General features: G+C 41.7%; 2 protein-coding genes across 4 annotated transcripts in view; one reads left to right on the forward strand and one right to left on the reverse strand.

The window, feature by feature from the left end:
• rprml (reprimo-like) overlaps positions 1 to 14,631 on the reverse strand; it is a 245,653-nt gene that overhangs the window by 6,174 nt on the left and 224,848 nt on the right. The window contains exon 1 of one of the 3 annotated variants that reach the window (XM_069709145.1): positions 7,720 to 7,806. The exons of the other annotated variants lie outside the window; for them this stretch is intronic. Coding sequence (XP_069565246.1) covers positions 7,720 to 7,783 — 64 coding nt within the window. The 5' untranslated portion in view covers positions 7,784 to 7,806. Of the gene's footprint in view, positions 1 to 7,719; positions 7,807 to 14,631 lie in introns of those variants that run through there. 3 annotated transcript variants of the gene reach the window in all.
• On the forward strand, positions 383 to 13,422 carry itgb3a (integrin beta 3a). The gene is made up of 15 exons (XM_069709111.1): positions 383 to 478; positions 1,317 to 1,402; positions 1,690 to 1,894; positions 2,177 to 2,429; positions 2,593 to 2,755; positions 2,859 to 3,020; positions 3,116 to 3,211; positions 3,307 to 3,396; positions 3,497 to 3,631; positions 3,718 to 4,147; positions 8,211 to 8,433; positions 9,666 to 9,766; positions 9,976 to 10,095; positions 10,477 to 10,643; positions 12,443 to 13,422. Exons 1-15 carry the CDS (start codon positions 412 to 414, stop codon positions 12,506 to 12,508), a joined length of 2,364 nt encoding a protein of 787 aa, XP_069565212.1. The 5' UTR covers positions 383 to 411; the 3' UTR covers positions 12,509 to 13,422.

The raw sequence follows: 14,631 nt of genomic DNA on the forward strand, positions 1-14,631 counted from the left end.
ACAAATGACAAAACGGAATGCATTAGTGGTGATGGCCTTTATTAATTATTATTTATTGTTAAAGGAGCTCACAGTGGAAAAGACGAGTTGCAGGTTTCAATGCAACTCAAACCTGTGTTGAGGAAGAACAACAACAAAACATGCCCTGTGGGTTGTGAAAAATGCTACTGAGTCACTTGTTTAGGCTTTGCGCAATCTTTCACAATCAGTCACCGGAGCTTATCAAATTTGACCAAAACTTAAGACAACATTATGAGGCGAGTCTCAGCTCGCCGCACTGTCTGCATTCAGGGTTTAATGTGTGCGCCAGGACGACCCAACATGCGGAATGAGGAAAGGCGTTCAAATTGCGGAGAACAAGCCCGCAGGGGAGCACGACTCATTTCAAGTCGGCTCCGTTACTCTGCAGTCATGGGAACTTTGTTAGACCGAATAATCATACTGTTTCTCGTTTTGTCTTCAGCATCAAACGTCTACGGTACGTTTTTGTTTGTATTATTATTATTATTATTATTATTATTATTATTATTATTATTATTTGTTCGGCTACTTTGAAAACTTTCACCTGCTGAGGCGACCCGGAGAACTTCAGGGCATCTGTGAAAGTGTTATGACGTGCTTACATTTGTTAAACCTGAAGTTCTCAAGGGGAGCAGAATAATTCGCTGTTTGGCGGCTTGAAGGAAGCGACTCTGTTAGTTGTAATTGCAAAGCTCGGTTGGAGCTCTCGCCACATTTCCATATTAGGGAGTGAACATAGTTGTTTCCCACTGCCTCGTGAACCTTACTTGAAGTATTGCAAAATACGGGTTTTTTTTTTTTTTCTTTCTTTTCTTCCACCAGTCAAGCTAAATAGTTGTTTTATATCACGTTGTCTCTGGCTAACTTTATTCGAATCCATCAGACTCACTAATAATAAATATAATAATAATATAATAAACTCCAATACTGTGACTGAAAAACGATACGCTGTCAGAAGTTTTCAGCTCAGTTAAAAAGACGTGCATTTACTTCACGGCCCTCGACTTTGCCTCTTGATTTGGGAGCTGATAATGATTCAAGAGTTAAATTAACTGTGATCATGTTATCTTGTGCATGCTGTCAGATTGTTCCTCTAAATTTAACATCTCATTAAATTTAAATCAACACTGGTGACTCTCCCTTCCTCTTAAACTGGACCACACCAATGGGCCCCACAAGATAACCAGAAAGGGGTTTGGAATTAATTTGACTTTCAAACAATGAAACGTTCAATGCAATTTGCCACAATTATTACTATGGGTTAATTGTGTTTTCATCTGATGTAATCGTGGCAGGTTCCAACATATGCACATCCAGAGGAGTCAGCACTTGTCAACAGTGCCTGGCTGTTCACCCCAGCTGTGCATGGTGTTCTCAGGAGGTAAAAATACACAAGCACTCAGTGTCTGGTTGCTCCTCCCATTTATTGCTCAGTGCAGCAAGTTGGAACAGAAATCTCATTTCTCAACGTCACTGTTGTCATCCTCTGATGTTTGTCTTGTGGTTTTCTCGTCAACATGCAGCATTACACTCTGTAGCCTCTGAAGTAAAAAAAAACTAAATAAGCGGAAGTTCTCAGATATCTTAAGTCAGTCTCATAAATGCTAATTATTCTATGTTAACTGATCATTTAATGAGTGCTCAACAGACTGGATGTGGTTGTTTCAGGAGTTTGGGAAGGGGGGATCCAGCGCTTCTCGCTGTGACCTGAAAGAGAATCTCCTGGATGGAGGGTGCAGTCAGGCGGCTGTGGAGTTTCCCTCCAGCACCCTCACGATACAGAAGGACAAACCGCTCAGTGACAAGGCCACGGGTACCGCTGATGACGTCAACCAGATCAGGCCTCAGAAACTCCATATGACTCTAAGACCAGGTATGTTCACCTCCAACCAGATGTCATCTATAAAAATGCATTTATCTAATTTACACTAATAACATGCAAGACCAGACAGAATACATTCAACCTTATGCAACATTAAGGATCATTGCTATTGTTCTACATGCACTAATACCCTGATGCCCTACAGATGGTTGCAGATGGATTCTTATATCTGATTTGATATTTAATCTTTTTCACAGGAAAGACAAATGGAAGGTTAAGCTAATCAGTTTCATCCTTCTCCGACTCTGTGGCCCTCTTCTGTTTCCCTCTCAGGCGATGCCCAGCTTTTCACTGTGACGGTGAAGCAGGTGGAAGATTACCCCGTGGACCTCTACTACCTAATGGATCTTTCATTCTCTATGAAGGACGACTTGGCCCGTCTACGCACGTTAGGCAACGAGCTCGCCGAGACCATGGGCCAGACCACGAGCAACCTGCGCATGGGGTTCGGAGCCTTCGTGGACAAGACAGTGTCCCCGTACATGTACACATACCCTCCAGAGGCTGTCCAAAACCCTTGCTCCGGGTGGGTAGAGAGCATTTCGTTGGTGTGAGAGTATAAAAGAAGAATTTTATTTTGTTTTTTTTTTATTCTGAGAAAGTCTGTCCAGTTGAGTTTAACAACTTAAAATGGATTTTTCTCCTTCACTGATTTCTCTTTCCCACTTTCACCTATTCAATATAAACAGGATTAGTGAACAATGCCAGGCTCAGTTCGGTTTCAAGCATGTGTTGTCGCTGACGCAGAAGGTGGCTCGTTTCACCGAGGAGGTGAAGAAGCAGCAGGTGTCTCGAAACAGGGATGCTCCAGAGGGTGGATTTGATGCCATCATGCAGGCTGTGGTGTGCAAGGTATGAAATACGCAATCAGATGTCGATACACGTGCTGAGTACGTGTATACATACTTATTGGTTTCTCATTTATGTGTTGTGTTTATGTCTCCATCATGATTAGGAGAGGATTGGTTGGCGTCCAGATGCGTCGCACCTTCTGGTGTTTACCACGGACGCCAAAACTCACATCGCTCTGGACGGACGTGTCGCTGGCATCGTCCAGCCCCATGATGGACAGTGTCACCTTGACAGTGACAACGTTTACAACAAATCTACAGTGCTGGTAAAGAGAAACATTTAAATACATCATTAGTTCAACTTTTTTTTATTGATTTTTAAGATCTTTTGGACAGACCGTGTGCTTCTTGTGTCTTCCAGGATTATCCATCTTTGGGGCTCATGACGCAGAAAATGTCGGAAAACAACATCAATTTAATTTTTGCTGTGACACATGTTGTGGTGGAGCTTTACAAGGTAATCAAAGTACACTGCTGGTGCCACCCTGTTATCATTATAAAGGATAAGAAAAACTGGGTCATCATTTTGCCGCCATGTTATTTTCTCCCCAGAATTACAGTCAGCTAATTCCAGGAACAACTGTGGGAATGTTGTCTGATGACTCTGGGAATGTTATTCAGCTAATTGAGGATGCCTATGCGGTAAGGAAAATAATTGGAATATGCAAATTTGTGCTCTCTATTCCTTTGGAAAAATGTGTAGCATGAGTAGCAAACTAAATGAAAACCTCATGTTGAACAGAAAATTCGCTCTAAAGTGGAGCTGGAGCTTCTGGGAGTCCCAGAGGAGTTGAATCTCTCCTTCAATGCCACCTGCCTAAACGGACAAATCATCCCTGGCCTCAAGTCCTGCTCTGGACTCAAGATCGGAGACACCGTATGTACCGGTTGATACACGGCACCTCTTTATGCATCTGGTATCTACGAAAACAGACGATCACAGAGACGTTTCCTCTTCTTCAGGTGTCTTTCAGTGTGGAGGCTCAGTTGCGCGGCTGCCCAAAGGAGAAGAGCCGCACGTTTACCGTCAAACCTCGGGGCTTCAAGGACTCCCTGGAGGTCACGGTGGACTTTGCCTGCAGTTGCGACTGTGAGGCGAAGGTAGAAGCCAATAGTCCGCTTTGCAACGACGGCAACGGGACGTACGAGTGCGGCGTTTGTCAGTGTCACCAGGGTCGACTGGGCCCGCGATGCGAGTGTTCGGTGGGGGACTATAGTCCATCCGATGATGTCAACTGCATCCCCAAAGAGGGGAGCCCGCTCTGCGGCGGAAGAGGCGACTGTTTGTGCGGACAGTGCTCGTGTCATGCCAACGGGTTCGGCAAGGTGTGGGGAAAGTACTGCGAATGTGACGACTTCAGCTGCTTGCTCTTCAAAGGGGATATGTGCGCTGGTGAGTAGATAAACGGCTCTCTACAACGAGTGCTCTCTGCAGCCAACACCAATTACACATTTTGCAAAACAATAAATGAGGAAGCGCTTAATGGATCTCACAGCGATGTGACACAAAACACTCCCAATACTCCTAATGCACCGACAAGGCACACAAAATCCCCCCACAAATCAGGGTACAAAAGTCAAAAAGCTTTTAACAGTGGCTCATGATTAAAACCACAACTAACGTGTACGGCCTTGCACACCCGTCTTTTTCAGGGCCAAATAATCACATACAAGCACAAGTTTCAATCAAACAGGAGACTTTCCCGACCACATCCAATATCGTCATGACACCTAATACACAATGAATAAACAACATGTCACAGTTAAAAGTAAACATACACTATAAGCAGGTAAATTATCTTGAACCCAAGATATTTTGTTGGTAAGTCTTCGACACAACATGAGAAAAAGTTCTGGGTTATAAAAGCCGATTCACCCAAACTACAATGAAACATATTTTCTCAGTTTTATAAGCATGTTTCCATGCTGATGTGACCAGTCACACAGTATTTATCTCCATTAAACTAGGCTGTGGCAGAATCAATCAAACATAGGGACACAAAACCAGAACTATGCGTATGGCTCAATACCAACATGTGATTTAAGACATTGTTCTTAGTCATTAATGGCAGGAAAAATCAAGTTCTCTCTCCCTTCCTTTTCCCTGCTCCGAGGCTCATCTCACCATGCTGGAACAGTCTGGTTCTTTCTTGGTACTCGCAGTCTGTAAACACTTCTTAGTCAGTTTATACGGGTGTTTTTTTTTTTACCTAGTGTGACAAATTAACAACCTCATACGTTTTTCAAAATGAATGTCCCACCATTAAGCTGTATTTGCTTGCTTATAGCACACATAATTATATGATAAACCTAAACAGTTATGCTTAAAAACTACGTCAGGTCTGTGAACGTGTGTGTGTGTGTGTGTGTGTGAGTTTTCTGTTGAAGTCTCGTCGGACGACACACCCAATTGTTGCTGCATGTGCTGCGTGATATACTATCACTCCCTTTTTACATGTCTGCACAGCTCAGTGCACAGTTACTCAATTACAGAGATACAACTTTAAGAGGCTTCGTCATTGGGTGATTTAATGTAACAGCAGTTCGGGTATGTGATTGTAAGAGGACGGCTGAGCAGGAAACGGCTCTTTTATCTTTTTGTACATGAATCAGAGCAGACTTTAGCTGTGCATACTGTCTCAATCAAAAGGAATTAAGAGCGTCTCAACATTATCATGTCCTGTTTTTAGAGGGAACCTCACTATTCAGTTTATGAATGTAGTTTAATATGTTCTTTGGCTATAGAGGAAGTACCAAAGAGTGATGCCACCAAGGTATCTCCTCTTCGAAAAGTATTTTAAATAATTCTGTGTCACAAAAACAGTTCATGAGTTTGGGTAAAACATGGTCAGGCAAGGGGGGTCCAACTAAAAGATGCTGGCAACGTTTATTTATTATTTGGAGCTGTAAGTCAGGATATCTCTTCCTCTGCTGCATTGAGTTTGTCTCCTGTGAGACTCTCAGCTTCATGAAAATGTATTTACAATGCAGGAGTAGACTATTAAAGTAAAATCACGAGTTCTATACATTTGAATGGTAATCCACTATAGTTTTCCTTGAAGTTAACTGAAAGTGCAATGTTTATTATATGGCTGCAATATGACATGAAGGTCATCCGTGATGGATATACACAAAAATGGCTTGTTTGTATCAGCAGGGAAGACATTTCCAGAGGAGTGTTTCTAAAGAGCGGTTGTTTTTTTCGGAGAAATAGGTGTTAAGGTCTTGTAGGATGACACCCGGGGTTTTGTGCGCACCCACTCACCATACACGCAAAGCTGCAATTGACGTCAGACAGTCCACACAGCTCAATTTGGGACCTCTAAGTTGCAGCGTCTCAGTACAATCATAATGTTGTCTTAAAAGAACGAGTGTCCCCCGGCCCCAGTAAAATTGGAGCTACTGCGACCCAGGGCTCTTAGATATTCCCTGCAGTTGTGTATTTCTTCCACTGCTGAGGGGCTGAGGAAACCGGTGCAGGGGCCAGGGAGCAGGAGTCAGCAAGCACAGCCCCGGGAACCATAAATGCAAAGGGAAGAGAGAAAAAGAAAGTTTGCATTCCTCTGCTAGCAATTTGCCGAAACCTTTTTTCCCCTCTCCAGCATGTGTCTATCCACACTTCACTGATCCCTGTTCCCTCTCTTCCTGCTCTTGTCCTTTCATCATGGCCCCGCTGTTAAACTTCTCTCCGAGCTCCGGCATGCGATTAATGGACAGGATTACTGTGCAGTCTCAGAGAAACAGGAGCATGATGTAAACCTAAAACACTCTCTTTGGTATGTTTGAGTCAACTTTTACAATTAATGAGAACAAGATAACAACTCAGTCTTGTCAAATTTAAGTGCTCTACTGTGCAAAAAAAATAAATAATCTAAGTGTAGTCTTACAGTGTTTTTAACCAAAGAAATATCCCAGATTCTTCTTAGTATCAAAGGTTTTTTTCTACATGTCTGAGCTGTTATCTTGTTATCGGGGCAGGAAGGATTATTCAGAGACTGCATTGTAGAGACATGAGACTGTTAACCATTAACACCACCCGGGGCGACGTCTGATCCAATCCTGACTAAAATCGCAAACTAATGGAGACGCTGCGGCCGACAGGGTGGGTACTGGATAATTGTTTTCTCAAACAATTTTACAACGGCGGATGATTTGTTTTGAGCTCTGGAGTTAGGTACCCTTGGACCCTCACTGGTATTTTATGACGAGTCGCTCCCGCAGTCTGATCCAGCTGGGCTGTGACTCACTCACTTTGCTCTTAGTCATCGAGTGCCAAAGCCTGTTTGGTTTCCTGCAAAGAGCGCTGCTGTCTCTGGGGCTCTGCCTTTGTTTCTGAGGTAGCTTAATGTGCTGATGCGGGGTGTCTCCTCGGTAATCTGGGGAGAAAAGCTTGCCCCCAGGTCCTGTCAGCAAACGCTTGACTAAAATGATCGGGCTTTATATGCTTTCTACTCTTGAGTGGAGTCTGAGCATGTGTTTGTGTTTCTCTGAGTGTGTGTGTGTGTGTGTGTGTGTGTGTGTCTGCCTTCCTCTAATGAGATCAGGAATCATTAGACTGTACTCCTACAACAGAACATTTTCTGCCTTTGTCAGAATGGGGATAATTAACAGGAAAGCATGATGTCCGCTTCTGAGTAATTCAGATGCGCAAACAATTAATCACCAAGTTGTACCACCAGATGGAAAGGGGTATGTGAAGATACTTAAAATATACTGATCACTGTATTTAAATGCAGGTTAGTGCTTTGATTTTTGAATAAATTAGTTAATTAATTAATCAAGTTAACCAACTGATGACATAAGAGGCAACATTCTAATTTTAGAAACTGACACACAATACTCAGTGCTTGGACAGCATAATATGACCTTAATTAGCAATTATATGGTTGCCTCAGTGTGCACCATGTTTTTTATAAACACAGGTTGATGGGCAACAAACTCCCACACACATATACACACACACACACACACACACACACACACACACACACACACACACACACACACACACACACACACACACACACATACACACACACACATACACACACACACACAGTCTTGTTTCCATCTCTTACATTTAGTTCCTGAAGAAATACACTTATCTTATGCAGACATATTTATTGAGTAATACAAGCACACACACACACACACACACACACACACACACACACACACACACACACACACACACACACACACACACACACACACACACACACACACACACACACACACACACACACACACACACACAGACACTCCCTCCCTCCCTAACAGAGATTCATTGTAGTTTTGTTTGCCAGCCTCACCCTTGTGATTGTGGGCACTCAAAACACGTTACAATAATATGTTAAGATGTAACCTTTGACCTCTACATATTGGATGAAATTTGACAGAATAATTTTGAAGGACACTTGTACGATAAATCATTTATTTCCTGTTGATTCTTTCAGATCACGGGAAGTGCAGCTGCGGCTTCTGCCAGTGCGACGCTGGCTGGAAAGGAGAAAACTGCAACTGCACCACCCGTACAGACACCTGCATGTCCAGCATCGGCCTGCTGTGCAGCGGCCGGGGCAACTGTGAGTGCGGGGTGTGTCACTGCACTCAGCCCGGCGCCTACGGAGCTACCTGTGAGAAATGCCCTACCTGTCCTGATTCCTGCACGATAAAAAAGTGAGTTAATCACCTTGTGTTTGAAAATAGTTACTCTGTCTCAGGTACACAGAGTGCAACCGCCAAGATTCTTGAATTTTGATGTTTTAGAGAGCACAACGATTTTAAAACCTTATTGGCTAGAAACTACAACTAAAAAGGTGTTTTGTCCTGAGGATGACATTAGAACGAGGCCATAGGCTTTTTTAACAAGATAATCTGACTCCGTTCAACTATTGCTCACAACTTATCACAACCTTATCTGAAGGGCAGATCAAACACAAATCAGTGGGGCAAGTGCGATAATGTTCAAGGGGAGTGTTACTTTCATAATTGATCGCCGGTAATGGCAGTTGTGGTAGAGTTGGGTGAAGCTAAAATAAACAGCAGTAGCAGATATTAAGGAACTGAAACCAGAGCAAAAACTATGTTTATTTACGGACATTGCGTTGCAGGTACTCTTTTCCCATGCTTTCTACCACCTGCCTCACAGCACTGTCACCTGTTGTAAGAAAAATATGTCCACTTGTATTCTAGCACTATAGTGCATGTATTAACAAAACTGGCTATACTCTACCAATAATACACCGAATACAAATATGTGCTTAAGTGGCTTATGCTGGCTAATAATAATGAAAGGGCTGGTGAGAGAAAGGGGTCACAATAAACAGAGATTATCCTCTGGGAAATATGAATATCTACAGGGGGGAAAAAAACATGGAAATTCAACCTACTGGTTTTCAAGCCTTTCTGTCATGAGATGGACTAAAATGATGGTCAAGGGATTTATTTTGACCTTATGAAGACCTTGAATAATAATGATTCAACGGTAGTAATTCTCAATAGCTTTGTCTTGTAAAATACATAAAATAATGATGTAATCAGGCTTGTAGTTGTCGAAATCACTCCACCATTTAAACCGCAAATTATGCCATCTTCAGGCCTTTCTGTCTGTTTTGGGAAAAATAAACTACAGCACAGAACAACTTTCAACATTCTAGGATGAGAGCAACAACTGCTCCCACGCATAGCTTTAACAAACTCAGGTTTGGTATCATGTAGTGCACAAAGAGGTCAAACATTTCTCACAGCCTTGGCAGCGAGGCGACATCAACATTTCCCACGTTCATGTTTTCCGTTTCTCAGTTTGCCTACACTGCTTGACAGAACTTAGCCAAATGCTGCCACTGAAAGGAAACTGTGGTAGACATAATGCGCTGTGCAAGGGTGATAGTGTGTGACTGTGCTTGCAGGGAGTGCGTTGAGTGTCAGCACTTCACAAGGGGGCAGTATACCAAAGACAAGAGCTGCAACAGGATCTGCAAAGATGAAATCCAAGTGGTTGAGAAACTGGGTGAGAACTCTTCCACCTCCAATCTCTCTAATGTGATGTTATGGTGATGTTTATGTGTTTCTGCTCCTGATCATATAAGCTGGATGCTTTTAAAAGCAGTTGGAGGCTTCACACATACAGTTTTGCAGAGTAATGAATATTATATCCTTTTCAACCCTTTTTATGACCCTGTTTTTCCTCTCGTTCTTCCTCTAATCTTCGTCACACAGTTTTCCATGATAGAAATGCGGTGAACTGCTCATACAAAGATGACTACGACTGCGTGGTGCACTTCCAGTATTATGAAGATGAAAATGGCAAATCCATTCTGTTTGTGGTCAAAGAACCAGGTAGTGTATGAGTTTTTGTGCATTCGTGGGACATTTAAACTGCCAGAGAATGATAATAATTTTGGTACATTACTAGGACAGAATAGTGTGTTCTTAAAGGCCATTTCAGTCTGTTTTCTGGCAGGTTACAGCAGCAGGGGAACAGCGTGTAGTGTCTAGCTATGTGTTATTATCTAAAGACCAAATCACCAAGCACTGAACCACAGCTACACTCTGCCACACCATAACTCAGACATGTAATGATGATGTTCCAGATGATTGGGAAATTGTGTATCTGACTGTACTACTTAGCAGACATCATGGAAGCCTTTTTTTCTGCCTCTCCCTCCTCCTACTCCTCCTCTCCCTTCCTGTTATTTCCTGTTCCTTCCTGTTTCTCAGATTGCCCTGATGGTCCAGACACCCTCGTTGTGCTGCTGGCGGTGTCCGGAGCCATCCTGCTTCTGGGTCTCATCGGCCTGCTCATCTGGAAGCTGTGGGTCACCATTCACGACCGCAGAGAGTTCAGCAGGTTTGAGGAGGAGCGAGCCAAAGCCAAATGGGACACGGTGAGAAATAATTACAATAAAAAATGTAAACTGCAAGCAGTGATCTGCGGCCCTCACACGCTGCACGTCAGGGATCCAGCGGGTCGGGGCCGCCGGCTCCCCGACGTGCAGCACGCGAGGGTCCGCATGTTCCCCCTTGCAGTTTTAATTTTTTTTCTCGATCTCAAGCTTTTTTCGGCGACTTTAACATCTTCAAAAACTCATGAAAATTGGTGCTTAAAGCATTTGCAAAGTTTCGTGAGGTTTGGAGCATCGTTTGACCTTAGACATCAACTTCCTGTGTCACGGCGAAACATCAAACTTAGCCGCATCGCCCTGGCTATACTATATACAATAAACTATATACAAAAATGACATTTTTCTTTTATCACTTTTTGGAGTATGACCTTTTTCTGAACCGCCTCAAGTGGTGATCGAACCCAGTTACTTCTTACTGAGGCAACTGCTCTAACCACTGCACCACTGTGTCATGTCATCCAAAATATGAAAAAAAAAAAAGAAGTCATTAAACTGTACTAATGTACTAACTTTTATATTGTAAAAACTATTTTGTTTTAGGGTTTTTGTATTGTTGTTCTTTGGTTTTTGGTATTAGTTGGACTCCATATACTGAACGCGAACCCGAAACTTGAAACCTTGAGCACTCTGTGAACCGTGTGGCTTACCCTTACAGGGATTTGTCTTAGAGGGACTCACCCCTCATGAACCGTAACCTTACAGGTTACTTGAACATGAACCAGGAGAAAGTTAGGGTTAGGGCTAACCGACAGTCTGGTTGACTCAACAGGTAAAAGATTCTACTTCACCAAGGTTGCTATTAATGGTTCAAATTCCACCTGTTGATGGTGATTCAGCTTTTAGTGAAGTTGAAACGTTTGGAGAAATTCAAAAAGTTTTGCATACACTACACATTACAGGAAGATATTTAACATCACTGCAGACCCCCTTGAAAACACGTATATCTACTATCCAAAGAATGTCTGTGGCAAATTTTGTTGCATTTGAATGAATGTTTATGGATGGTGAACTTATAGGCTGCAGTGAGCCAAAGATTTGTCACAATGCTGTCTAACTCCCAGGAGGATAGATGGTGCAGTGGTTAGCACTGCTTCCTTTCAGTTACAAGGTGTGGGGTTTGATCCCCCCCCCCCTTTGTCATGACTTAAAAAAACTCATGTCATTTTTTGAATGGCATGCTATAGTATGACTTTTGGCACACCTATCGACGAAAAATGTATTATTTTGATAACTTTTAATTCCAAACATGTTAAGAGTGCACAGACTCAATTTCAACTCGGTCCGACAAAATCTGTGGGAGGAGTTCGTTAAAATACAACGTGTGAATCGCCAAAAATGGCGACTAAATTCAAAATAGCGGACTTCCTGTTGAGTTGACGTAATGGTGCGTTGGAACATTTTTGTACATCTCGGTGTGATACACATGTCCACCGAATTTTGTGCATGTAGGTAAATGTAGCCGCTGGGGCATCTGTTGGGGGGGGTGCCCATTTGGCCACGCCCACTCGCAACTCCACTAAAATACGAAATTCTTCGCTGGGAGAGATTTTTGTATCAACTTTCATGAGTTTTTGAATATGATAAAGCCTCCAAAAATGCATTTAAACTTTCAGGATAAAAAGAATAATAATTTTACGAATAACAATAGGGCACCTTTGGTTCTCGGGCCCTAAAAAAAATAGCAGTTTTTTCCACTCTGAAGGGGAAGGTCTAAACTGTACAAAGTTGCATATCAGTGTGGGACTTTCTTTAACAGCATTACCTCTGTTCTCATTCCCCAGGCTAACAATCCTTTGTACAAAGGAGCCACCTCCACCTTCAAAAACGTAACATACCGAGGCAACTAACGACAAAACCCAACGAGGAACAAACTCAGGGGTCAATGACAGAGATGGAATGTAGCAGCATAGACATGGATGGGACATTGTACACTGTAAAGGGACCGGATACTGTAAGGAAAACTGTTGATATAGGTCACAGGTGGTTGGCTGCTCTTAGGTTTTCTGTTTCTATACTGTGTCACGTCTGCAGCGTTCTCTAAACACTGAATGTGCATTCGGAGAGTTCATGAACACGAACGTCCAGACTGTCAGTTTACAGTGACGGTAGCTGCTGCTAAAAGTCACTTTTTAAGAAGACTTTCTACCACTGCATATATATGTTGCTTGAGTTTTATTTGTATTATTTTTTACATCGATCACATCGATCGCATGACTTAATAGTAATTACTTGGTATAAAAATGCATATATTAATGGTCATTTTTGAGTTCTTCATCACTGCCTATTTTAAACGTCTTTTTTCATTCATGTAAAATAAATAAATGAAACCGGCATCGTTCATCAGTGAACCTAAAATGTTTACTATATTTTGATAGATCCATGCACAAGGCCACTCTTCTTTTTTCTAACAAACCATTTTCATAGCATTAATGATTTTTACCATGAATGCAGCACTTCGACTTTTAAGAGAAATCAAAAAAATCTTAACTGCAGCCACAATGCTGACTTGGTTTACAGTGATGTCAGGGGTATACATTGTATTTGAAATGCAAACCAGCAAAGCTGACTCTTGAAATGCTTCATCCCCACTTAATTACCCGTTTAGTGCTTTTTTTATATATATATTGTCTATTTTACTTGTAAAAGTGTAATATGCTGATCCATCTGTCTATTGCTGAATTGTAAATTGTTTAATTTGTTCCCGTTTTCTACCGACCAGCATGTGTCACTCTGTGATAAATAATAAATGTGTTGTTCTGTGTTTTTGTATATGAACAGATTTTATTGCACAGCAGATGATACGGTCATGAAGCCCTGTTGTTGAACTTATTAACTTATATAACTTTTTGTTCAATCTGTGGGAGATAACAAGCAGACTGTGAGGTGGACTAAGGTTGTACAGTTCTGATTCACTTCCTGGATATGGCCTTCAAAGTTGTTGTGTGGTTTGTCAAACTTTTTGTGGTTTAGCTCTCATTTTGTTACACAGAGTGGATGCATAAAGTTTCATTGCACCTGTCTTCACCAAGGTTTGTGTGATGCTTGATATTTGGGCTGCTTTAAAAAAAAAAAAATCAAATCTGCTTTTACCCTTTTGTTGGATCAGACTTTAAATGCCTGAAAGACAAGCTTTTTGAGATTCAGATTTCAGATACAGAGCAATAAATGATCTAAAAAAATATATATTTCTGTATTTGTCATGACAAATGAAATTGCACAATGTACAGTACATTTTGGATGAAATTTCCAATAAATATCACTGATGCCGTGTGAATTCAGGAAGAAGCAGAATCCCAGCATCATTGATGCAAACATGAAGCTATTAGACAAAGTACAACAAGAAACACAATGATAATGTAAACACTAAATATCATGACAAACAGAAAACCAAACATGAAGCTATTAGACAAAGTACGACAAGAAACACAATGATAATGTAAACACTAAATATCATGACAAACAGAAAACCAAGATGTGTCAATATAGTTTTATTCTTTTGGTATCACATATTTCCAAGCAGGGTTTCCAAGCAGTTCATAAATTATCAAGCAAGTTGCTCTCAAACAAGTTCAATATAATGTACGTGTGGAGAATACAAATAAAATCAATGTCAGAGATGAGACTTTCCTTAAATCACATTCTCTTACCATTTGTCTGCTGTATCAACACAGAATATGTCCTGTGGCACACGTTATCAAAAACAAACAGGAAATAACAACCTAAAATTGGCCTTATTTCCGTTGTTTTGCGCCTCCCTTCACATATCTCCTATCACCACATCCAGAGATTGCAGATCTCATACAAGGCCAATAGTCCACTCCTTTATGCAAACCTGCAGCCGCCCGCACAAATGGTGATGCTGATCTGATTATCTATAAATTAAGTGTGCCATTTTCTAAACATGTGCATCATTTGTTTTCCGGTCTCATGGTAAATGCCATCCATATTTAGTTCCTCTTACTGATAAATT

The sequence above is a fragment of the Brachyistius frenatus genome, unplaced genomic scaffold (genome assembly GCF_029030835.1).
Source record: "Brachyistius frenatus isolate BFR_SWC_R1_liver_20210118 unplaced genomic scaffold, ASM2903083v1 Contig_80, whole genome shotgun sequence".
Taxonomy (NCBI): Eukaryota; Metazoa; Chordata; class Actinopteri; family Embiotocidae; genus Brachyistius; species Brachyistius frenatus.

What these genes read in the sequence shown, in the direction of transcription:
- itgb3a (XM_069709111.1), top strand. Translation starts at nt 412, where the DNA reads ATGGGAACTTTGTTAGACCGAATAATCATACTGTTTCTCGTTTTGTCT. An exon ending in TTCAGCATCAAACGTCTACG is followed by an intron (nt 479 to 1,316) that starts GTACGTTTTTGT and finishes TAATCGTGGCAG; the next exon opens with GTTCCAACATATGCACATCC. An exon ending in CCATATGACTCTAAGACCAG is followed by an intron (nt 1,895 to 2,176) that starts GTATGTTCACCT and finishes TTTCCCTCTCAG; the next exon opens with GCGATGCCCAGCTTTTCACT.